We start from the raw sequence: 24,507 nt of genomic DNA on the forward strand, positions 1-24,507 counted from the left end.
TAAAACGAAATAAATAAGTATGTACCTATTAAAAGACTTCCCGAAATCACCTCCTTCCGGCATGGTGGCAAGAACGCTAGTGACGTTACCCCTCTTCACCGCCAGACTTATCCTCTTGGTAAAGAATAAAGCGGCCGCCCTTTGGTCGCCCAGTTATACTGACCGAGATGAAAAACAAACGCGATTATAAACTACTAGGTGCCTAACTTCTGCCCGCGGCTTCAAGATGGAGCCGATCCATGACTCCTGGTCCACGGTGATGGGTGCCGCGAGGGGCGAGTCCATCCGTCCGTCCTTCAGCTTGACGGTGCCGGGAGACCTCCTACTAACCAAGAATAGCCCCCAGATTCAAGATGGAGCCGATCCAAGACTCCTGGTCTACGGTGATGGGTGCTCCGAGGGGCGGGTCCGTCAGATTTGAGTCCTTCAGCTTGACGGTGACGGGAGACCTCCTACTCACCAAGGATAACCCCCAGATTCAAGATGGAGCCGATCCATGACTCCTGGTCCACGGTGATGGGTGCCGCGAGGGGCGAGTCCATCCGTCCGTCCTTCAGCTTGACGGTGACGGGAGACGTCCTCCTACCCTACTCACCAAGAATAGCCCCCAGATTCAAGATGGAGCTGATCCATGACTCCTGGTCTACGGCGATGGGTGCCGCGAGGGGCGAGTCCATCCGTCCGTCCTTCAGCTTGACGGTGACGGGAGACCTCCTTACTCACCAAGAATAGCCCCCAGATTCAAGATGGAGCCGATTCAAGACTCCTGGTCTACGGTGATGGGTGCCGCGAGGGGCGAGTCCATCCGTCCGTCCTTCAGCTTGACGGTGACGGGAGACCTCCTACTCACCAAGTATAGCCCCCAGATTCAAGATGGAGCCGATCCATGACTCCTGGTCCACGGTGATGGGTGCCGCGAGGGGCGAGTCCGTCAGATTTGAGTCCTTCAGCTTGACGGTGACGGGAGACGTCTTCCTACTCACCAAGAATAGCCCCCAGATTCAAGATGGAGCCGATCCATGACTCCTGGTCCACGGTGATGGGTGCCGCGAGGGGCGAATCCGTCAGATTTGAGTCCTTCAGCTTGACGGTGACGGGAGACGTCCAACCCATGGAGTAGCCCGTCATTACGATGCCTATGTTCGCTGTTGAGGATAGGTCTTTAAGCATTAAATTAAAGCTGTAGGCAATCGGGCCGCCGATGACGAAAAATACGCGAAAAGTTTAATATGTACAGTTTATTTTTACACAGTATTTACACAACACATAAAGTACACAGAATATATACAAAACTAGAGGCAATTTACACATTTAAATTCAAACGATGTGCAAAACACAAAACATTAGTTGCTACCATTCGCATAGAGAAACTCACAGTGAAAAAATATTTACAAAAACAAAAGACGCGCGCTGGCCGCGGCATTCTTACCGGCCAGCACGCGCGCAGCACGGAGGTTGGTATAGGTCCGTCGCCTACATTCCCCACCCCAGTGCTGGCTCAGCACTCATTTACTATTGGGATTCTCGCAACGCGTGTTGCCGAACGCCTCAACGTTCCCGATTTAGTCTTCAGCTCAACCATGCGCACCCGACCATCTGCTCCCGGGAATACTTGACTTACCACACCTTTTAACCACACGTTTCGGCGAGCTCCAGGGTCCACTATCAGCACCAGGTCACCTACCTGCAGAGGCCTCTGTTCCTGGTTCCATTTTTGTCGTGGTATCAAAACCGGCAAGTACTCTCTGACCCAACGCTGCCAAAACATATCTGCTAGAAGCTGTGACTTGCGCCATTGCTTCCGGAGATGTAAGTCGTTATCATTAAAACAACCTAATACAGGTAAGCTGGACGACGTACCGAGGAGGAAATGATTTGGCGTCAAAGCCTCATCACTTCCAGGTTCAACAGATACGTGAGTTAAGGGTCTACAGTTCACTATGTTTTCTACCTCGGCTATAAGAGTGCTCAAAGTTTCATCTTTGGGCGCTCTTTCTTTTAAAATTACCTTTAGTGAAGTCTTTACACTACGCACCAGACGTTCCCAAGTAACAATTTGTGGTACTATAGCAGTCGATAGAACGTTTCCTAAATACCACTTAAGGTCCTATAAAAGACCTATGAAGGTTGTATAAAGCCAAAATGGCGCATCTTTAGTGCCATTCAGTGATATAGTAGACCTGTAGCAGTGTCAGTCGTGACGTTTTAGGTCTATAAAAGTGATATAATGCATGATTCTTGTTCTAATTTGTTGTCAGAAACGCCATTATAGTGTCAATTTATACTATAGTAGCATTTGAGATTCCATTATAGTGCTTGTTTTATACTATAGTAGTATTTGAAATTCTATTATAGTGCTTTTTTATACTATTGTAGAATTTATAGTTCCTTTACTACGCAATTTGCTATCAAGTTTTCCATCAACTGTTGTGAGTGGTTTTGTTGTGTGTTTACTTCACAAAAACGGTAAGTACTAAGTAAAATGGTGACAAGTAAAGACTATATTAATATGCGTCATTTAGATGTCGAATAATTCGGTCCTTAGCGCAAAAAGTATATGGGACGGAAGTTTTACCGTTAGAATAGTATTAGGTTAATGAGGAATTTTAAATGCCCCCTCGATTTATTTATGATTTTAATAAAATAATTTAGTAAAATATTATGATATTCACCATATTTACTACTATACAGCCAAGAAGTAAATCCGACGCTTTTATAGGCTAACTATAGAACTTACGACGAAATATTCACCGCCATCATGATTAAAATTAGGGTTCCAAAAGAATTTTGCTGTGACCCAGTTACACCAACAAACTCTTTAGAAAGACGTAGGATTTTTTTTTAATTAAGATGTAGTTATTACTGTTGTTTTCTTTTTCAGTGTTATTGGTAAAAAAAATGTGCTAATAATGGATGGCGATAAATATCAAAACCGTCACGATTATATGCTTGTATTAAACCATTGATGATAAATCTGAACTACAATCACTAATATCACTGGGGTCTTTTTTTATCAATTCATTAATATAAAAATATTTTGTACGGAACCACATTATGTGGCTTAGGCCTGAACTTATATAAGCAAGATATAAGTAGCCATTACAGATCAAATTTATCATTTACAAGTAGTCGGTTTCTACCTTTATGTATCTAACTCGGTTTATAAAAGACATAAAAACTCAGCTATAACGTTGTTGTCTTTTAAAAGAAAAAAGAAAAACCACTATACAACAGTTTTGTGATATAAAAGAGTCATTGTGACGTTTACAGCGATGAGATATAATAGGGATTTAAAAACTACGAAAGCGATTTTTAATGCTATAAAAATATGTCCCAAAAACGCTACTACAGAGCAAAAGAGTTGTATAATAGTGTTCATATGACTACTAAAGTATTATGTACTATAACAGTGATCTCTAAAGCCACTATATCCTGAAATCGTTGTATAGATGGGTTTTTGTCACTGTTAAAACACAAAACTATAGCGGCTAGCAGGGAATCTTAATAGCGCAAACTACTAAAGTATTATGTACTATAGCAGTGATCTCTAAAGCCACTATATCCTAAAATCGTTGTATAGTTGGGTTTTTGTCACTGTTAAAACACAAAACTATAGCGGCTTGCAGGGAACCTTAATAGCGCAAACTACTAAAGTATTATGTACTATAGCAGTGATCTCTAAAGTCACTATATCCTAAAATTGTTGTACAGTTGGATTTTCGTCACTGTTAAAACACAAAACTATAGCGGCTTCCAGGGAACCTTAATAGCGCAAACTACTAAAGTATTATGTACTATAGCAGTGATCTTTAAAGCTACTGTATCCTGAAATCGTTGTATAGTTGGGTTTTTGTCACTGTTAAAACACAAAACTATAGCGGCTTGCAGGGAACCTTAATAGCGCAAACTACAAAGTATTATGTACTATAGCAGTGATCTCTAAAGCCAATATATCCTAAAATCGTAGTATAGTTGGGTTTTTGTCACTGTTAAAACACAGAACTATAGCGGCTTGCAGGGAACTTTAATAGAGCAAACTACTAAAGTATTATGTACTATAGCAGTGATCTCTAAAGCCACTATATCCTAAAATCGTTGTATAGTTGGGTTTTGGTCACTGTTAAAACACAAAACTATAGTGGCTTGCAGAGGACCCTTAATAGTGCAAATTTGTTGCATAAAAGTGATTCCAAAGACTATTATACAGTAATATTGCTCTATAGTGGTTATATTTGAACCTGTCATAGTACACGCCTATAACGGCTCTATAAAATGATGATGTAAACCTTTACATCAATTGTTTATAGAATATATTAGCTGTATAAGCCTATAGAGCAAAAAGGTGTTGCCAAACGCTTTTATACAACAGGTGGTCACCTCTGGAACCTTAATACGACGTCTATACAAGCTTTTAGCGATAAAAACTAAAATTATAGGACTAAAATGTTACTTGGGTTCCCATGCCCCACCCCAATGGGGACTAGCGGGTGGAATAAACGACCACTGGATTCCTTCGTTCGCAGCTTCTCTTTTCAAGACTTCATCATCTAGTTCCTGAACAGCTTTCTTCAATTCCGAATCAGCGCCCCGCAGGTTAGTACCGTTATCGGAATATAAATATCGCGGCCAACCTCTTCGTGCCGCCATCCGCCGAAGTGCCATTATCATAGAATCCGTTGTCAGAGTATGAACTATTTCTATATGGACGGCTCTTACCGTCAGACAAGTAAAAAGTACACCAAACCTGTTTTCGCGGTGTCTTCCTACTGTCACCTCCATCGGGCCAAACAGATCACATCCGCTGTATGTAAACGGGGGTCCCTTTGTTTCCCATAAAGTTTTAAGTCATAATGTATTGTTTGACATATTATCGTTAGTCATAAAACTGAAACCCTTAACTTTTCAGGATTTTCCTGAGGTTATTCTATAGATAGGTTAGGTTAGGTTAGGTTTGTTTTATGACAATCCTGAAAAGTTACGCGTTTCTGAGAAATACCAATTATGACTAACGAAAATTCGGACAAACAATACATTATGACTTAAAACTATTTGGGAAACAATAGAGACCCATGTAAACGGCCTCTGATGGTGAGCCATACGCGCAGCTGGTAAGTCCCCCATCCTGGGAACTTCAGGTTTGGCTTTCCTCAGTCTGCATATCATGCAGCGTGAAGCTACAAACTTAACAGTAGACCTCAGCTGCACTATCCAGTATCTCTGCTTGAGATTATTTACTACAGTCTCCTGTTGATCGTGAGCAGCCTTTTCATGGTAATGTTTAGCTAATAGTCGCGCTACGTGATGCTTACCGTCAAGGATGACTGGTCTTTTTACATCATGTGCAACATCTAGTGCGGCGTCAATTCGGCCACCACATCGTAGCACGTCGAACTCGTCTAAAAATGGTGATAAGGTACGTATTCTGCTACTGCGTTCTATACACTTACCTGATTTTATTGCTGCAATCTCTTGGCCAAAAGACTCTCGCTGGGCTTGTTTCAATATAAGACGCTCCGCTCGTTCCATTGTCTCGCAGTCCTCTTCACTTGTACGTTTTTTTACACCTGTTTACAAACTTAAGAACCGCTGCAGTAGCTCTCTTAAGCCGCAACCAAGACGAAAAACGATGAGGATCCAGAAGAGACGAGTGTTGAGTAGTTTCATGGACCAATGTTACGCGTTCTAGATTTGAAACATTTACATCTCGTTCCACTAAGTCTTGCGGCCATGTAGATTCTTCACCGTACAAAAATGTAGGACCGTTGAACCATTCGTTTTGAAAAATGGTTTCATCGTAGACCTCACGTGTAGCTGTGTCGGCAATATTTAATTTAGTAGGTACGTACCTCCACTCTGATGCACGCGTAAGCTCGTCGATTTCACCCAATCTATTCGCAACAAAAGTCTTGTAATTGCGTGTGTCATTTTTTATCCAGTGCAACACGGTAGTGGCATCACTCCAAAAGTATCTACGCGTTGCTTTGAGTTTGTGCTCTTTTAACAGTGTATCTGCTAATCTGGCAGCTAAAAGAGCACTTTGTAACTCACATCTGGGCACTGTCAATGGTTTGACTGGACAAACTCTACATTTGCTAGCCACTAACGCTACACAGGTGTTTCCAAACTTGTCATTCCATCGCCAGTATGACACGGCAGCCATTGCTTTTGTTGACGCATCACAAAACGTATGCAACTGCAGATTATTATACTCACACCTTGTTGCAGCAGCACTTGCGCTGACGCCCGTCAGTGGAGATGGTGCAGCGTTTGTAACGACCGGCTCTCATAGCAATGCTACGCTGCCTGTTGTCGCTGCCTGGTGATAACATCTGGGTACTCGAATTTTATTTATTACCTGCAGCAGCTCGAGCCACTTTCTCCACTTATCAAATGTGGCGTCAGGAATGGTGTCATCCCAGCCGACATGCGATTTCCACGTATCTTGCAGCATTATCTTGCCTTGAATGGTAAAAGGAGCCAAAAAGCCAAACACGTCGAATATTGACATAATAGTAGAAGAGCGGGCCGCAAATTTTCTAACCGACTTGATACCACGATGAAATGCACAATGGTTTCCCATAAAAGTGATGCTAAGTCCGAATTCGATAGTCTGCCACGGCGGAACTTGCCGAAAGTACGAAAAAGAAGGCCACTTCCGGTGCCAAAAAAGGGGGTTGATTTAACCCATCTGATACCGAAATAATAGTTATGGCAGCAGTTAGAAATTTACATGTAGACACATAAAAGCGAAGTCTGCCAGTATTTTTTTTGCCGGAAGTGCTTGGCAGACGTTCTCAAAGGTGGCCACCGGGACCCCTAATTTAACCCATCTGATACCACAATAAAACCAATTCCAGTCGGTAGGTATGAACCCTCATGTCAGGAATATATAAGTCTGCCAAGGCTTTTCCTGCCGAAACACCTTGGCAGACGAGATTATGTGAGCAAGGTAACCATCGGTTACCCTACACTAACCCATCTGATACCACCATGAAACCAATTCCAGTCGGTAGGTATGAACCCCCATTTTAGGAATATATAAGTCTGCCAAGGTTTTTCCTGCCGAAACACCTTGGCAGACGAGATTATAAGCAAAATGATCATCGGTTACCGTACACTAACCCATCTGATACCACCATGAAACCAATTCCAGTCGGTAGGTATGCACCCTCATTTCAGGAATATATAAGTCTGCCAGGGCTTTTCCTGCCGAAACACCTTGGCAGACGAGATTATGTTAGCAAGGTGTACATCAGTTACCCTACATCAACCCACCTGATACCACCATGAAACCAATTCCAGTCGGTAGGTATGAACCCCCATTTCAGGAATATATAAGTCTGCCAAGGCTTTTCTTGCCGAAACACTTTAGCAGACGTGATTATAAGCAAGATGACCATCGGTTACCGTACACTAACCCATCTGATACCACCATGAAACCAATTCCAGTCGGTAGTTATGAACCCCCATTTGAGGAATATATAAGTCTGCCAAGGTTTTTCCTGCCGAAACACCTTGGCAGACGAGATTATAAGCAAGATGGCCATCGGTTACCGTACACTAACCCATCTGATACCACCATGAAACCAATTCCAGTCGGTAGGTATAAACCCTCATTTCAGGAATATATAAGTCTGCCAGGGCCTTTCCTGCCGAAACACCTTGGCAGACGAGATTATGTTAGCAAGATGTACATCAATTACATGAAACCAATTCCAGTCGATAGGTATGAACCCGCATTTCAAGAATATATAAGTCTGCCAAGGCGTTAGAAGACTTGACTTGGCAGACTCGACTTGTCAAACAAGGTATCAGATAGGTAAATGTAGGGTAACTGATGTACACCTTGCTAACATAATCTCGTCTGCCAAGGTGTTTCGGCAGGAAATGCCCTGGCAGACTTACATATTCCTGAAATGAGGGTTCATACCTACCGACTGGACTTGATTTCATCGTGGTATCAGATGGGTTAGTGTACGGTAACCGATGGTCATCTTGCTTATAATCTCGTCTGCCAAGGTGTTTCGGCAGGAAACGCCTTGGCAGACTTATATATTCCTGAAATGGGGGTTCATACCTACCGACTGGAATTGGTTTCATGGTGGTATCAGATGGGTTGATGTAGGGTAACTGATGTACACCTTGCTAACATAATCTCGTCTGCCAAGGTGTTTCGGCAGGAAAAGCCCTGGCAGACTTATATATTCCTGAAATGATGGTCCATACCTACCGACTGGAATTGGTTTCATCGTGGTATCAGATGGGTTAGTGTACGGTAACCTATGGTCATCTTGCTTATAATCTCGTCTGCCAAGGTGTTTCGGCAGGAAAAACCTTGGCAGACTTATATATTCCTAAAATGGGGGTTCATACCTACCGACTGGAATTGGTTTCATGGTGGTATCAGATGGGTTAGTGTACGGTAACCGATGGTTACCTTGCTCACATAATCTCGTCTGCCAAGGTGTTTCGGCAGGAAAAGCCTTGGCAGACTTATATATTCCTGACATGAGGGTTCATACCTACCGACTGGAATTGGTTTCATGGTGGTATCAGATGGGTTAAATTAGGGGTCCCGGTGGCCACCTTTGAGAGCGTCTGCCAAGCACTTCCGGCAAAAAAAATACTGGCAGACTTCGGTTTTATGGGTCTACATGTAAATTTCTAACTGCTGCCATAATTATTATTTCGGTATCAGATGGGTTAAATCAACCCCCTTTTTTGGCACCGGAAGTGGCCTTCTTTTTCGTACTTTCGGCAAGTTCCGCCGTGGCAGACTATCGAATTCGGACTTAGCATCATTTTTATGGGAAACCATTGTGCATTTCATCGTGGTATCAAGTCGGTTAGAAAATTTGCGGCCGGCTCTTCTACTATAATGACTTTCAACATTAGCCTTTTAGTTGGTCTTTGCTCACCTTTCAATATATCAAGTGGCACACGCTTCAACGACACGTCGAAACCTAGTTCGTCCGTCCCTGGGTACCAAATGAGCCCGAGTGTTCGTTCGCCTTCATATTGCTGACCTATTTTGAATTTTACAGCAGCATCGCCTAAAGCCTCGGTAGGCACACTTTTCAACACATCCAAGTTATTGCTCGTGAAATTCCGAATTTCGAACCCACCCTCTTTGTGAATATTAATTATATCCTTCACCATATCAATCGCGGTAGATTCATCCGGTAGACTTTGTATGTAGTCATCCATATAGTGCTGCTCACAAATAGCAGCGACGGCTGAAGGATGTGTTGATTCAAACCGTAGCGCATTTTTATTTTTTATGAATTGCGCAATGAAAGGTGCGCAATTGGCGCCAAAAATGAGTGAAGTCATAGAATATGTTTTCACGGGCTCATTAGGCGTACCTCTCCATAGAAAACGCAAAGCATCTTGGTCTTCAGGTCTTATCTTTACCCTTAAAAACATATCCTTTATGTCTCCAGTCACTCCCACTCTGTTCTCACGAAATCGAACCATTATTCCGAACAGAGATGAAAGTAAATCTGGCCCTGTAAGTAGGTGATCATTAAGTGACATACCTTCACATTCAGCGGCCGCGTCAAACACGAGTCTGAGCTTCTTTTTGTTTGGGTTATCCACCCCAAAATGAGGAAGATACCAGGTCTTTGGCGTCGGCTGCGGCTCCTCCACTTCCCTAGCAAAGTCATTATCAAGTAAATGGCTAACGCGCTCGCGATACCTTTGAGCGAACTCTTCATTTGCAGCCATTTTTCGTTCTACACCTTGTAGCCTTTTGAAAGCCATAGGAAAGCTTTCAGGTAATTTGCAGTTGTCGTCCTTCCAAGGTAATCCTACTTGCCACCTACCGTTAATGAGAGTCGCAGTTTCCTCGAGCTTTGTTTGAGCGGACACGTCGTCACTGTTCTGCCTTGGCTTACCTGTTACACCCATGGCCTCTATACTAAAAGAGCGCCTCACCACCTCGTGCAACTCGCGGAGGCCGAGTTCAGATTCGACCACAGGTGCGCCGGACAAGAGCAGCGTCGTGTGTGCTTGCATGGCTGAGCTTTCAACGCGCGGAACCCGCACTGGGCCATGTACGGACCAACCTAGGGGCGTTCGGGTAGCTAACGGCTCATAACGTTTACCTACACATACCTCTAAAGGAATAAATAAATGACAATTATCTTGCCCTATCAAAACTTCGGGCTTCATATCAACATTTTGAGACAACTTATTTTTTAGTGCTCTAAGGTGAGAATACTTGTCTAGGTTAATATGGGATACATTTTGTTCTGGCAAATCCAAATCTGTTACACCACGAGCCTTAATACTAAACACTTCATCATTTTCACTTGATATATCGACATTATACACTGTAGTGTCATGCACTGAGTCGTCACCTTTCCACGCACCACTGACGAGCATAGATTGAGGGCGCCCGCGCAACCCGGCGCGGGCGGCGAGCTCGCGGCTAACCATCGTTACCGAAGATCCGTCGTCGATGAATGCGTTCACACTGAAAACGCCATTAGGACCGTGAACTTTAATTGGCACTACCTTCAAATACACTTTAGTGTCCGTCGCTTTTACGTGGTTTACGATCTCTACGGTAGGTGTAGTAGCCGCTGTAGGCGCTGTAGGCGGCGGCGACGTCGAAGTTGCGGCCGAGTCCGTGCTCGGTGGATCAGCGCTGTTGCGGCCAACAAAATGAAGCAACCGATGATGTTCGCCGCCGCAGTTATCTGTATCACATACGGGAGCCGAGCAGGATTCGGCCTCGTGACGAGCTTTCAAACACTTAAAGCAAACATTAGAGCGTTTAACATACCGCCAGCGATCCTTACGCAACGCCTTCTTAAACTTCTTACACTCGGTCAGTTCATGTGCAGACATCTTACAATACTGACAGTTTACATGAGCAATACTGCGGTTCATCTGGCTGTCCGCTTGCACTAGTACAGCTTGCGCCCGAGTGACATTTTTATTGTTGTGTTGCGTATTCATAGTGCACATTAAACTAGCGTTCGCTGTGGCCGATATCTTCTCCGCCTCTAGGCTAAGAAATTCAGATAATATCTCCAATCGCGGTTTTATGCCTGCCTTTATCTGTACAAAACTATAATCAGACCACTTAGAAATCAGCACTGGTGGAAGTTTAGACAGTACGATTGATGAAATAGTCACATCATGCATATATACTTCGCGGCCAACTGCGCGTATCGCTTCTGTAAAGTTTTGTATTTTCACGGAAAATGCAACGATATCACTGTGATACTCGGGCGATACTGGGCGAAGTTTCTTTATATCGTTCATCAATTTGAATAAAATAGTGTCAGCATTACCAAATTGTAGCTCCAATGTCGCGATGACCTTGTCGGGCGAGGAAGCACTAATTAAAAGAGCTGACACAGCATCTTTTGCAGCACCATGTAGACACTTCCTTAGCCTCCACATGTTCTCAGCCGGGCTGAAATCGCATACCTCTGTTGACTGCGTGTACGCCTGTTTAAACTGTAGCCACTCCATCGGGTCTCCGGAGAACACAGGCAGGTCTCGCGAAGTGCTAATTCTGCTAAGTAGGCTTGCATTCGGTTTATTATTAGCAGAGGCAACGGCTAAGTCTTTGATAGCGCTCGCTAGTATCGCGACACTGTCAGTAGTGACTACCGCCGACTGGCGGTCATTTTGTTGCTCTATGTTACTTACAGAGGCGGCGGCTACGTTTTCATGTTCATGTGTGCTCGGGGACGACTTATTACCGACAGGAGTATGGGCGACAAACGCCGGTTGGCGCAGCTTGACCGAGTTATTACCATTAGTGTGGTCTTGCTGCTCCTCATGTAGTTCCTGTTGCGGTGGTTAGTGTGTGTCGAGCCAGTCCTTGACATCGCTAATAGAGCCCGCATATGACTGTTGCCTACTATTCTCTTCATCTAGCTCGGCTAAGTCCGCCTGTAATTGTTTCTCGATGAGCTGCAACTGAATAGCGGCTTTTTGTTTCTCTGCCTCTAGTTCAAGCCGCTTGCGTCTGGTCTCAATAGAGGATGACATAGAAAGAGACTTACTTTTGCTACGCAGCGACGGTTGTTTGTTACCTTCCATGTTAAATGTACTGTGTAACATTGGTACTTGCAGCTCTTTTCGCGCAGCACTACGCGTTTTCATCACTGCGGCTGGTGGTGTCTTAAACATTTAGATCCGGTTCGAAGTTGACCACTTTTGTAGGCAATCGGGCCGCCGATGACGAAAAATACGCGAAAAGTTTAATATGTACAGTTTATTTTTACACAGTATTTACACAACACATAAAGTACACAGAATATATACAAAACTAGAGGCAATTTACACATTTAAATTCAAACGATGTGCAAAACACAAAACATTAGTTGCTACCATTCGCATAGAGAAACTCACAGTGAAAAAATATTTACAAAAACAAAAGACGCGCGCTGGCCGCGGCATTCTTACCGGCCAGCACGCGCGCAGCACGGAGGTTGGTATAGGTCCGTCGCCTACAAAAGCCATGTTAGAAAATGATAGTCTAAGTTGACCATCGTACTCTAAAGTGTCATTCTAGGGCTCGGAGTAATTAACAATGGAGCCGCCATTAACAGGCGTTCCCCTCTGTCGAAAATAGGCGGCCAATGGTCAACCACATGTCAACCATATGTATGGACTGACGTTTATCTGACATGACGTACCTATACATTTGATGTGCCCCTCCCCCGCAAAAAACGGCAGACTATTTTGTACCGAAAATTTTAGACATGGCGTCTCCATTGGTTATATCCTCTAAGGTCTAGGGAACTTGCTAACTATGTAAACAAATACGTCACTAGTAAATTCATCATTCAGAGACAATTTCAATATGGCGGTTTGTTTACATAGTTAGCAAGTTCCATAGAATGACACTTTACTCCATGACGTCACGATCACTTGCCGTTTTGTTAGGGGCGTTTCGTGAGTAAAGCTCAGTGACGTTACGATCACTGAGAAGCCGTCTTGAAGTATGGAAAACAACAATCTAAGAACAAATTAACAAAAATCTTTGTTAATTTGACACATTATAAATCTCGGCCTTTATGTGCCTTCGTTTATTGATAGGTAACTAGCGGCCCACCCGGCTTCCAACGGGTTACACAATACCTTAGCAAATTATTCCTTTCCTTAAGAATCACTGTATCGAAAACCGCATGAAAATCCATTCAGTAGTTTTTGAGTTTATTACGAACATACAAACAGACAGACTCGGCGGGGGCCTTTGTTTTATAAGGTGTTAGTGATGTGATAGGTAGGAAGATATGTACCTACGAGTAGACACTCCATAAAGAGAGACTAGATCAATTTGCGTAAGATTGTCCCAAAATTTACTTAAGTATTTATTTATTTATGTCCTTATTTTTTTGTAGTACGTACCGATAGCTCCAATAATGTATTGTCGCCACACTTGTCCGGTCTTCATTTCGCGTAAAAATAATAAATTAAAACTTAATAATGTTATTACTTAAATAATCGAAAAATTTACTGATTCGAGTGATATTCGAACTCACATACTATTGGAACTTTGTTAGACTAGATACCAAGTTATTTAGTACAGTTACCGTACAAATACTAAACTAGGTACACTACTTAGTACAAAATGTAAATTTTCTTAATTTAACTAAATATACCACTTTTACTCTCTAACACTACTCGAGTACTGAAACTGATGAAGTAATTTTCACGTCAATGCTACGTTATGGCGATTAGTAATCGGTTCTAGTTATTACTGTAATACATTGTGTATGTTATTGTTGTATTCATAGTTGTGTTCTTGATTGTCTACTAATGAATTATACGATAATTGTCTATTTTACTTCACTACAAAAACCTATGATTTCAATTCATCGCACCTAATCATCAGACGACGAAGTCCACTTTTGTACATACATATTTTTAAACTATTGACTTTTACAATTGTTATAATTTTACATAATTTTTATTGAAGAAGAAAAAATTGTTTCTATTTGAACTAGTTCATAAATCATAAGAGATGAGAAAATAAAAGAAATAAATTATTTCAAAACTTTCATATATTCATTTTAAACCTACATATCTCTTAACCTATCAAATTAAAATACAGGGTGTTTGGTACGTCGTTTGCCAAATTAAAACGGCAGATAGTTTGAGTCATTTTCTATTTTCTGAGGTCTAGAAAAACAATATTGGCCATGGTTTTTTTTTTCTACTACGCAAGTAAAAATTTGAAATTTACGAAAAACTAGCATAGAAGTGAAAAAAAAATGTGCGCTAAATTAAAAATTTCTAGGCCTGAGAAGATAGCAAATGACTCAACCTATCTGCCATTTTAATTTGGCAAATGATGTACCAAACACCCTGTATATAACCCAATAAAACGCAAAATAAAAAGGGAACAATTTTATTGACACAACATAACATGGAATTGTCACAATTTAAAATTACTTCGTTAAAATCTCGCTTAGTGCCTTCTTCTTCTTCTGGCCCTTGTCAAACTTGCGTTTCTGTGGACAATATAACAAATGAATTATTTATTTTATTTATTTATTTAAGAAACAAACAGTCTTTTATATACTTGGTCAAGCAGATCTTGTCAGTAGAAAAAGGCGGCAAATTTGAAAAATGTAGGCGCGAAGGGATATCGTCTCATAGAAAATTTGAATTTCGCGCCTTTTTTTACTGACAAGATTTGCTTGACCATCTATAGTTATATATAACACTAGAACTTTTCTTAAAACTCCTAACTCTTCCTAAACTCAACTCTTACTCAACTAACTCTTTCTTTTAGTTTCCTTACTGAAAATATTTGAACATCATGTTTATTAAGTAGTTTCTACATAGTAAAACATAGCTATTTGTGCGTGCAAAAACAAAACACAAAAAAGATGAAAATAAAAATATAAGAGTATTATAGCAACCTTATGGTATTTTTATGGTGTATGGTATTTACTAAAGTATTGTTAACCTTTTATATTGCCAACTTGTTATACTTATATCCCAAAATGTTATTGATATCCAACACCGTCAGTACAATATTAACTTTAATTGAAACCATGAAGGTTACTTTGACGCGTACGTCGCAATTCTTAACGAAATAGCACGAACACTCACGTTGATAGTGAAAAGTTATTTACGATACAAGTGCGAAAAATAGGAAATTCGCAACGAGTGGCGAATTTTAAAACGTTAACTTGGAAGTGTGATTTTTTCACAGCTTTAAGGGACTGTACGAGTAGACCTGAGTATAGAAGGTTTTCATTTCTATTCGATACCTACCCGCGTTCCTGAGATAAAGGACCTTGACAGACAGACGAACGGACAACAAAGTGATCCTATAAGGGTTCTGTTTTACGTTTTGAGATACGGAACCCTAATAAGGTGTCTTACCTTCTTTTTCTCAGCTGTCATGCCTACAAACTCCTTCCTGGCTTTCTTCTCCCGCGGCTGGTCGTCACCACCCTCCTGAAAATAGTTTTTTTTTATATTTGTACCATGATATTGGCAAAGAAGTCATGGCAAGTTTTGACGTGATAACGTCTTTCTTATGACGTTATCACGCAAAATTATCGTCCGTAAACCAATTTTACAGACAACCATATTTTATTTGATATCAATCTATTATTGTCCAGGAATGAAAGAAAGAATAAAGCAAAATAAACACATTTCATTTCATAAAAAAAAAACATATTACCTGACTCTTTCTCTTATTAAGCAACCTTCTCTGAGCCCCATCCGGCTTATCACCATCATTCTGTCTTCCAAAACTATTTCCAGCCCTTCCTTGGAAATTTCCTCCCTTCTTGAAATTCCCACCTCTGTTTTGGAAATTCCCTCTATTCCCTTGAAAATTCCCATCCCTGTTTCCCTGGAATTTCCCGGGGTTCCGTCCTTGGTTGAATTTGCCTGCAGTTTGGTTTCTTTGCCTGTCGCCTTGACTGATTTTCTTTCCTTGGAAGCCTGGCCTGTAAAAAAAGAAATTTAATATTATTGCCACCAGGCTTTCCATATATACTCTGTATGTTTAGGTATTTAAATAAAAGTAAACAAAATCTACCCTCAAACGGCTCCTTAAGCCAGTTGAGGGTAGATGAAAACATTACATGATCAAATAATACACCTTCCTCGAGAATCACTCTATTGATAGGTGAAAACCGTATGGAAATCCTTTCAGTAGTTTTTACTTTTTAGGGTTCCAAAGGGTAAAAACGGGACTCTAACGGGACTGTAACCTAGCTATATCTCATGAACCGTGAACCGTGATAGCTATATAGTTGAAATTTTCACACATGATGTATTTCTGTTGCCGCTATAACAACAAATACTAAAAAGTACGGAACTCTCGGTGGGCGAGTCCGACTCGCATTTGTTCGGTTTTTTGAGTTTATCGCCAACATACAGACAGATGCGAAAGGGGGACTTTGTTTTATAAGTTGTAGTGATAATTAGACCTTATTCGTTCGTGGTAAGGTTGAAACTTGTACTTTTAGATGGTTAAATCTTCGTCTGTAAAAGAGAGCGCTAATTCTACCTTATCCCCTAATATTAAGGTTGAAACTTGCCTGTTATTCCCCTTCTGCGCCTGCCGCTGCGTGACTTGCGTGCATCTCTTGACTCGCATGATTCTGTTTTTGATTGTAAGGTCTTCATCAGTCAATGCGAGTGCTAGTTCCACACCGTCTCGCGATGTGAAGTTGACGTAGCCGAAACCTGGAGACAAAATATTTATTTTTATAGCAGATGAATAGCCTAACGGTAATCAATTACCATCGCTCATACCTGCAACACCAGAGGAGTTAGATGTGCGCTGCCGGCCTTTAAGATGGGGGTACGCTCCTTTCTTGAAGGTTTACGTAGGTTTACGTTTACGTTAAGGACTCTTCCCACACTTCTCAAACTTCTCTCTCAGCCCCTTGTCCTCCAAAGCGAAGGATATGATTCCCACAGAGTGTCTCGGGTCATTTTTGTCCCTATAATGTTAACTCACTGTTTAATTCGCCACATTCTGTGACAAAAACTCACCTTTTCCTGCATTAGTCTTCTTATCCCTCACTATCCTAACTGACTCTATCTCTCCCCACTTCTCAAACTTCTCCCTTACTCCCTTGTCTTCCAAAGCGAAGGGTATATTCCCCACGAACACGGAGTGTCTCGGGTCATTTTTGTCCCTATACTGTTAACTCCCCGTTTCATTTGTCACATTCTGCGACAGAAATTCACCTTTTCCTGCATTAGTCTTCTTGTCCCTCACTATCCTAACCGACTCTATTTCCCCGCACTTCTCAAATTTCTCCCTTAACCCCTCGTCTTCCAAAGCGAAGGGTATATTCCCCACGAACACGGAGTGTCTCGGGTCATATTTGTCCCTATACTGTTAACTTGCTATTTCATTTGCCACATTCTACGACAGAAACTCACCTTTTCCTGCATTAGTCTTCTTGTCCCGTACTATCCTAACTGACTCTATCTCCCCACACTTCTCAAATTTCTCCCGTAATCCTTCGTCTTCCAAAGCGAAGGGTATATTCCCCACGAACACGGAGTGTCTCGGGTCATATTTGTCCCTATAATGTTAACTCACTGTTTCATTCGCCACGTTCTGTGACACAAACTCACCTTTTCCAGCATTAGTCTTCTTATCCCTCACTATCCTAACCGACTCTATCTCCCCGCACTTCTCAAACTTCTCCCTTAATCCCTCGTCTTCCAAAGCGAAGGGTATATTCCCCACGAACACGGAGTGTGTCGGGTCGTGTTTGTCCCTATACTGTTAACTCTCCGTTTCATTTGTCACGTTCTGTGACACAAACTCACTTTTTCCTGCATTAGTCTTCTCACTATCCCCACGGACTCTATCTCCCCACACTTTTCAAATTTCTCCCTTAATCCTTCGTCTTCCAAAGCGAAGGGTATATTCCCCACGAACACGGAGTGTCTCGGGTCATATTTGTCCCTATATACAGTTAACTTGTCACGTTCTGCGACAGAAACTCACCTTTTCCTGCATTAGTCTCCTTATCCCTCACTATCCTAACCGAATCTATCTCCCCACACTTCTCAAACTTCTCCCTTAACCCCTCGTCTTCCAAAGCGAAGGGTATATTCCCCACGAACACGGAGTGTCTCGGGTCATATTTGTCCCTATACTGTTAACTTGCTATTTCATTTGCCACATTCTACGACAGAAACTCACCTTTTCCTGCATTAGTCTCCTTGTCCCGTACTATCCTAACTGACTCTATCTCCCCACACTTCTCAAATTTCTCCCGTAATCCTTCGTCTTCCAAAGCGAAGGGTATATTCCCCACGAACACGGAGTGTCTCGGGTCATATTTGTCCCTATAATGTTAACTCACTGTTTCATTCGCCACGTTCTGTGACACAAACTCACCTTTTCCAGCATTAGTCTTCTTATCCCTCACTATCCCAACCGACTCTATCTCCCCGCACTTCTCAAACTTCTCCCTTAATCCCTCGTCTTCCAAAGCGAAGGGTATATTCCCCACGAACACGGAGTGTGTCGGGTCGTGTTTGTCCCTATACTGTTAACTCTCCGTTTCATTTGTCACGTTCTGTGACACAAACTCACTTTTTCCTGCATTAGTCTTCTCACTATCCCCACGGACTCTATCTCCCCACACTTTTCAAATTTCTCCCTTAATCCTTCGTCTTCCAAAGCGAAGGGTATATTCCCCACGAACACGGAGTGTCTCGGGTCATATTTGTCCCTATATACAGTTAACTTGTCACGTTCTGCGACAGAAACTCACCTTTTCCTGCATTAGTCTCCTTATCCCTCACTATCCTAACCGAATCTATCTCCCCACACTTCTCAAACTTCTCCCTTAACCCCTCGTCTTCCAAAGCGAAGGGTATATTCCCCACGAACACAGTGTCTCAGGTCATGTTTGTCCCTATACTGTTAACTTGCTATTTCATTCGCCACATTCTACGACAGAAACTCACCTTTTCCTGCATTAGTCTTCTTGTCCCGTACTATCCTAACTGACTCTATCTCCCCACACTTCTCAAATTTCTCCCGTAATCCTTCGTCTTCCAAAGCGAAGGGTATATTCCCCACGAACACGGAGTGTCTCGGGTCATGCTCGGCTCCGGTGCTGCCGCTCCGGGTCACGCGGAGGTGGTTGTTATTTAGGACTGTGTTGTTTTCTGCTAACGCCTGAAAATATGTTTAAATAATATTATTGATTAAAAAACCGCCCAAGTGCGAGTCGGACTCGCGTTTCTAGAGTTCCGTACGTAAGTCCGACTCACGCTTGACTGCACATTTCTAATAGGTTTTCCTGTCATCTATAGGTAAAGAACTATATTGTGTATTTTTTTCAAAATTTTAGACCCTGTAGTTTCGGAGATAAAGCGGGGGAATGGTCATTTTTTGGAAATTTTGTTAAATAACTTCGAACCTATCTATTTTAAAATTATAAAAAAAAACATGTGTATTTTTGGGTCACAAATTTACATATGTGTACCAAATTTCAACTTAATTGGTAACAGACGAACAGACAGACAGACGCACGAGTGATCCTATAAGGGTACGGTTTTTAGGGTTCCGTACCCAAAGGGTAAAACGGGACCCTATTACTAAGACTGCTGTCCGTCCGTCCGTCCGTCTGTCACCAGGCTATATCTCAGGAACCGTGATAGCTAGACTGTTGAAATTTTCATAGATGATGTATTTCTGTTGCCGCTATAACAACAAATACTAAAAACAGAATAAAATAAAGATTTAAGTGGGGCTCCCATACAACAAACGTGATTTTTGACCGAAGTTAATCAACGTTGGGCGGGGTCAGTACTTGGATGGGTGACCGTTTCTTTTTTTCCTTTTTTTGCATTATGGTACGGAACCCTTCGTGCGCGAGTCCGACTCGCACTTGCCCGGTTTTTTTCCTTTGAGGTATGGAATCCTAAAAAGAGCAAATAATCAGTACATATGCTACTATCTATTTCGAACTTTTATTGTGTAACTAAGTACATCTGCCGGCGCATTATTTCATTTCATTTATTTATTGCATTCCATGCACATTCCATGGTATTAACATGGTATTTGGATTATGGATGGCTATATCTGTCAGTTTTTAACACCACGGGATAGAAAGTGACGGACACTGTTTTATCACGCTGCCACGTAGACATGAACGAGCATCATATCATATCCGTACTGGGTAGGTATAAAAAAACCGGGCAAGTGCGAGTCGGACTCGCGCACGAAGGGTTCCGTACCATAATGCAAAAAAACAAAAACAAAAAAAAAGCAAAAAAAACGGTCACCCATCCAAGTACTGACCCCTCCCGACGTTGCTTAACTTTGGTCAAAAATCACGTTTGTTGTATGGGAGCCCCATTTAAATCTTTATTTTATTCTGTTTTTAGTATTTGTTGTTATAGCGGCAACAGAAATACATCATCTGTGAAAATTTCAACTGTCTAGCTATCACGGTTCGTGAGATACAGCCTGGTGACAGACGGACGGACGGATGGACGGACGGACGGACAGCGAAGTCCCGTAAGTAATAGGGTCCCGTTTTACCCTTTGGGTACGGAACCCTAAAAATTGAGATCAGCCCAGTTGCCTCATGATGAAGACAAGTATAAATAAAAACCGCACAAGTGCGAGTCGGACTCGCGCACGAAGGGTTCCGTACCATAATGCAAAAAAAAAAAACGGTGACCCATCCAAGTACTGACCACTCCCGACGTTGCTTAACTTTGGTCAAAAATCACGTTTGTTGTATGGGAGCCCCAATTAAATCTTTATTTTATTCTGTTTTTAGTATTTGTTGTTATAGCGGCAACAGAAATACATCATCTGTGAAAATTTCAACTGTCTAGCTATCACGGTTCGTGAGATACAGCCTGGTGACAGACGGACGGACGGACGGACAGACAGCGAGATACAGTCTATTGACAGACAGACAGACAGGGTTTGGGTACAGAACCCTTAATTTAGTTAAAAGCAAACCTCAATCTAAACTTACTTGTTCAACGCACTGTGGGTCGGAGAACTTGACATAGACATTGACGGTGCTCCTCTCCGGATGGAGCTCCTGCTTGATCACAGCTAGTTTCGGAGTCACACTGGGATCTTTCACTGGGACTGTGCGGATCCTGAAATAGTTAGTTGAAATTATTAATATTGCATGTACTTAGAATCACGCAAAATAGGCGCAATAATATGACGTCGAGTTGCGGAAATCAAGCCCGAAGCCCGAAGCAAAAACCTATATGTACTTAGAATAGTTAAAAATTCTCATCTAACTTGGGGCCCTGACAGCATCTAATTTTTAGGTGAACAGATATATTATTTTCACCATTATATCTACATAAAAAAGTGGTTTTACATATTAGATCAAATATGATTTTATAAAATAAAATGTAATTATTAACCCCCTTATTCATAAACGTCGACTAAAGTTGACAAGCCGATAATAATTGTTTGTCCCTTCCATCCATCATACCAATACGTCGGAAAGGGACAAACGATTATTATCGGCTTGTCAACTTTAGCTATAGCTAGCTAGCTATATTTGCTAAATACTTATCCCCTTAGGGGATAAGGGGATAAGTATTTACCAAATATAGCATAGTAAAAAATTTTGAAATAAAAAATTATAGAAGCACAGAAAAAAAAATCGAATAAAAAAAAATTGTTAGTGATTGTGGAGCCATTTAGAGTCCTAGCTAAATTGGTATTGAAGAACCAATTACGCTATGGAATGTCCAATTTAGCCGTAAATGGCTCAACAATCACGGGCATGACTGTCCAAATGTTATGTTAGTTTTTTAATTTTATGAACTACTTTTCCTTTACACATATTATTTAAAATATCTTACCTAACGACAGACGCATATTATTTAAAATATCTTACCGAACAACAGACCCATATTTAAAATATCTTACCTAACACTTTCAATCTGTCCGTATTTACTGAAAATCTTCTTAATCTCCTTTTTACACTTCTTGCTAAACGGCACATTGCCTACAAACAATGTCCTCTTGACTTCTTCCTCCGTATTTATCTCTCTTACTTTCTCTGTCTCTTGACTTTCTACTTTCTCTTTTTTCTTTGGTGAAGGAGTATCTTCTTCGTCAGAACTTGGTTCTTCCGGTTCTGCTGACTTTTCCAGCACTTCTTTATTATTTTCCTCGGTTTCTGATTCAATTTCGTTATCTGATTCATGCTCGGAATCTGAATCTTTGTCTGTTATGGCATTTGGATTCACTTTTATCTTTTTATTTTTTTTAGGTTTACTGTTTTTCTCTTCTGAATTTTCATCAGTTATTTGTTTCTTGCGTTTTTTATTCTTCTTTTTGGGAGTGGCTGCTTCAGTTTCATTGGGTTCACTATTTACATCATTTACAGCAACTTCACTTTCTTCGGGTTCTGTGTTTTGTGCTTTTGTCTTATTCTTTTTCTTTTTTGGAGTTTTAACACTTTCTGTATCTTCATTTATATTTTTGTTATTTTGGTTTTTATTCTTTTTCGGTGACCCAACATTTTGACTGATCTCTGAAATGGAATTTCTTTTCTTTTTCTTTTTCTTAGGTGTTCCTTCAGACTGATTTGTTTCTATACTTTCAGTGACAATTTGACTATTCTCTGCAATAGAATTACGTTTCTTTTTGTTCTTTTTAGGCGTCGATTCCTTAGGACTAACATTATCTTCAGCCAAATTATTCATATCGCCGTTTACAGCCTTTTTCTTAGGCGATGGTGATTCCTGTTGCTTAGCCTCAGGTGTCTTAGCTGCTTTAGAACTATTTTTAGGGCTAACAGTAGCTTCTAACTCACCTTTTAAGTGTTTCTTCACTTTATCTGCCTTAGGGCTGCTAGTACTAGTATTACCTTCGTTTTCGTTGGTTACATCCAAATCTGGATTCTGGAATATTCTCTTAGGACTCTTCTTGACTATAGCCTTCTTTTTCTGTACCGAAGGCGACAGGAATATGGATCTATCGTCAACTAATTCGCTTTTAGGTGTTACGTTCGGTGAAGGCATATGCTTTATCGGAGTTAAAGCTCTTTTGGAGAGTTTAGGGCGGTTTGGTGTAACATTACCGGCTATTAAGGCAGCTACATTGCCTACAACGTAATCCATCGTCGCTGTGCACCATTTAATAGAATACTTTTGGCTAAAACTTTGAAATATTCATAAATTACAATACCACATGGCTGTAAGTTTGACAGTTTTGACAATCGACCTGCCAAACACGTTTATTTTGACAGTAGGTCAATGTTGCCACTTTATTTTGTATTTTCCCCGACTTACAAAATTAAAAAAAAAACAATGCTAAGGTAGAAAGAAGGTTTAATACAAGTTATAGATGGTCAAGCAAATCTTGTCAGTAGAAAAAGGCGCGAAATTCTAATTTTCTATGAGACGATATCCCTTCGCGCCTACATATTTCAAATTTGCCGCCTTTTTCTACTGACAAGATCTGCTTGACCAACTTTATATTCCTGTATGTATCCTACTTTTAGGTAACAAGATTATTACCTACTATAACAAAACCAGCTCTGATAAAAATAGCTTGGATTTATAATGTGAATTGTAAGTCTCGATCAGATCTGAGTCAAAGTCATGCCGCCTACTTGATTCGTCCATTCTTTCAATTTCGTATCATTTCTTTTCGTTAGAAAAGACAGCCAAGGCGTCTTCAGTTACTAAATCCTGGAGACGCCTTGGCTGTCATTTTCTGTACAAAACAGTTCGTCGATTTTTGAGAGGAGGAGCACGTCAAATGTATGGCTATTAGGGTGGAGCGCGCTTGTATGGAAAACAAATTTTTTTCGTAGATTCAATTCTAATAGTGCGGAAAAGTTGTCTTATGGTGAGAGTATATTGTGTGATTTTTTATATTTTTTTATGACGTCATCTTGTGCCTCCGCATCACCTTCAAAATATTTAAAGTAGTGGAAAAACGTGACACGTGTGTAACCATCAAAAATGATAAAAAGCGTTATTTCCTGCCTAAATATTTAATTATACAGTTATTCAAAGCACCTAAGTAAACAAATATTTAATAAAAATATAATAATCAATTATAAAAAAAAAATATTGCTTGATGAAATGGGCCTTGAAAATCCATTACGGGCAGCATCAACATCGCTGAAGTGAAAATAATCGAAATAAAAAAATAAAACACGATGTGTATGTCATATTATTGTATATCATAAAAATATGTTTTCCCTCTTCGATTGTATCCATTTTTCAGTTAAATAAACCATAATAAATGGTTTCAAGTACCTAAGAAGAAACTACCAACACTACCTGAGTGCAAGCAACTTTTACTCTCATATGTATGTGTTAAATATTGTTTTCCTTTGTTTTTAAAAGGTTCTTAATTTAGATAAATATGTAGATTGGAATACATTTAGGTGTTCAAAGAGTTTTTTCTTTTATTTTTACTTCATCAAAAGTTCTGCAATATATTTGAAGCCACTTCAGGACGACATGATATTAAACGTGAATAATTACAATAAAAGTATATACAACGACAAACTA

The 24,507-nt window shown here is 40.9% G+C and overlaps 3 protein-coding genes across 3 annotated transcripts in view; all 3 read right to left on the reverse strand.

The window, feature by feature from the left end:
• The window catches only part of LOC134675077 (facilitated trehalose transporter Tret1-like), a 43,903-nt gene extending 30,476 nt beyond the window's left edge, over positions 1–13,427 (reverse strand). Inside the window, exons 1-2 of the mRNA XM_063533240.1 lie at positions 13,381–13,427; positions 984–1,145 (exon numbers count right to left, since the gene is read on the reverse strand). Of these exons, the coding sequence (XP_063389310.1) occupies positions 984–1,145; positions 13,381–13,426 (208 nt within the window). The 5' untranslated portion in view covers position 13,427. The remainder of the gene's footprint in view (positions 1–983; positions 1,146–13,380) is intronic.
• Positions 5,349–9,217, reverse strand: LOC134675323 (uncharacterized). Its single transcript, XM_063533530.1, has 3 exons — positions 8,882–9,217; positions 6,356–6,512; positions 5,349–5,396 (listed from the first exon to the last, which is right to left on the reverse strand). The coding sequence occupies exons 1-3, from the start codon at positions 9,205–9,207 to the stop codon at positions 5,349–5,351; spliced, it is 531 nt and encodes a 176-aa protein (XP_063389600.1). The 5' UTR covers positions 9,208–9,217.
• Positions 13,428–14,386: 959 nt separating the features above from the next.
• On the reverse strand, positions 14,387–23,205 carry LOC134675117 (uncharacterized). Its single transcript, XM_063533276.1, has 7 exons — positions 21,902–23,205; positions 20,979–21,108; positions 18,946–19,159; positions 16,542–16,689; positions 15,674–15,944; positions 15,370–15,444; positions 14,387–14,486 (listed from the first exon to the last, which is right to left on the reverse strand). The coding sequence occupies exons 1-7, from the start codon at positions 23,098–23,100 to the stop codon at positions 14,424–14,426; spliced, it is 2,100 nt and encodes a 699-aa protein (XP_063389346.1). The 5' UTR covers positions 23,101–23,205; the 3' UTR covers positions 14,387–14,423.
• Between the last annotated feature and the right edge of the window lie 1,302 nt (positions 23,206–24,507).

Source organism: Cydia fagiglandana, chromosome 21 (assembly GCF_963556715.1).
Source record: "Cydia fagiglandana chromosome 21, ilCydFagi1.1, whole genome shotgun sequence".
NCBI lineage: Eukaryota > Metazoa > Arthropoda > Insecta > Lepidoptera > Tortricidae > Cydia > Cydia fagiglandana.

Excerpts from the sequence above, each read along its gene's own strand:
- LOC134675323 (XM_063533530.1), bottom strand. The coding sequence starts at position 9,207 with ATGGATGACTACATACAAAGTCTACCGGATGAATCTACCGCGATTGAT. Across the intron at positions 6,513-8,881 it reads AAAAGGCTAATGTTGAAAGT|TATTATGTCAATATTCGACG; the intron begins CATTATAGTAGA and ends CCGCTCTTCTAC. Across the intron at positions 5,397-6,355 it reads AGTGGCTCGAGCTGCTGCAG|ACGAGTTCGACGTGCTACGA; the intron begins GTAATAAATAAA and ends CACCATTTTTAG.
- LOC134675117 (XM_063533276.1), bottom strand. The coding sequence starts at position 23,100 with ATGGATTACGTTGTAGGCAATGTAGCTGCCTTAATAGCCGGTAATGTT. Across the intron at positions 19,160-20,978 it reads ACCCACAGTGCGTTGAACAA|GCGTTAGCAGAAAACAACAC; the intron begins GTAAGTTTAGAT and ends ACATATTTTCAG. Across the intron at positions 14,487-15,369 it reads TGACAGCTGAGAAAAAGAAG|AAACGCAAGTTTGACAAGGG; the intron begins GTAAGACACCTT and ends TATTGTCCACAG.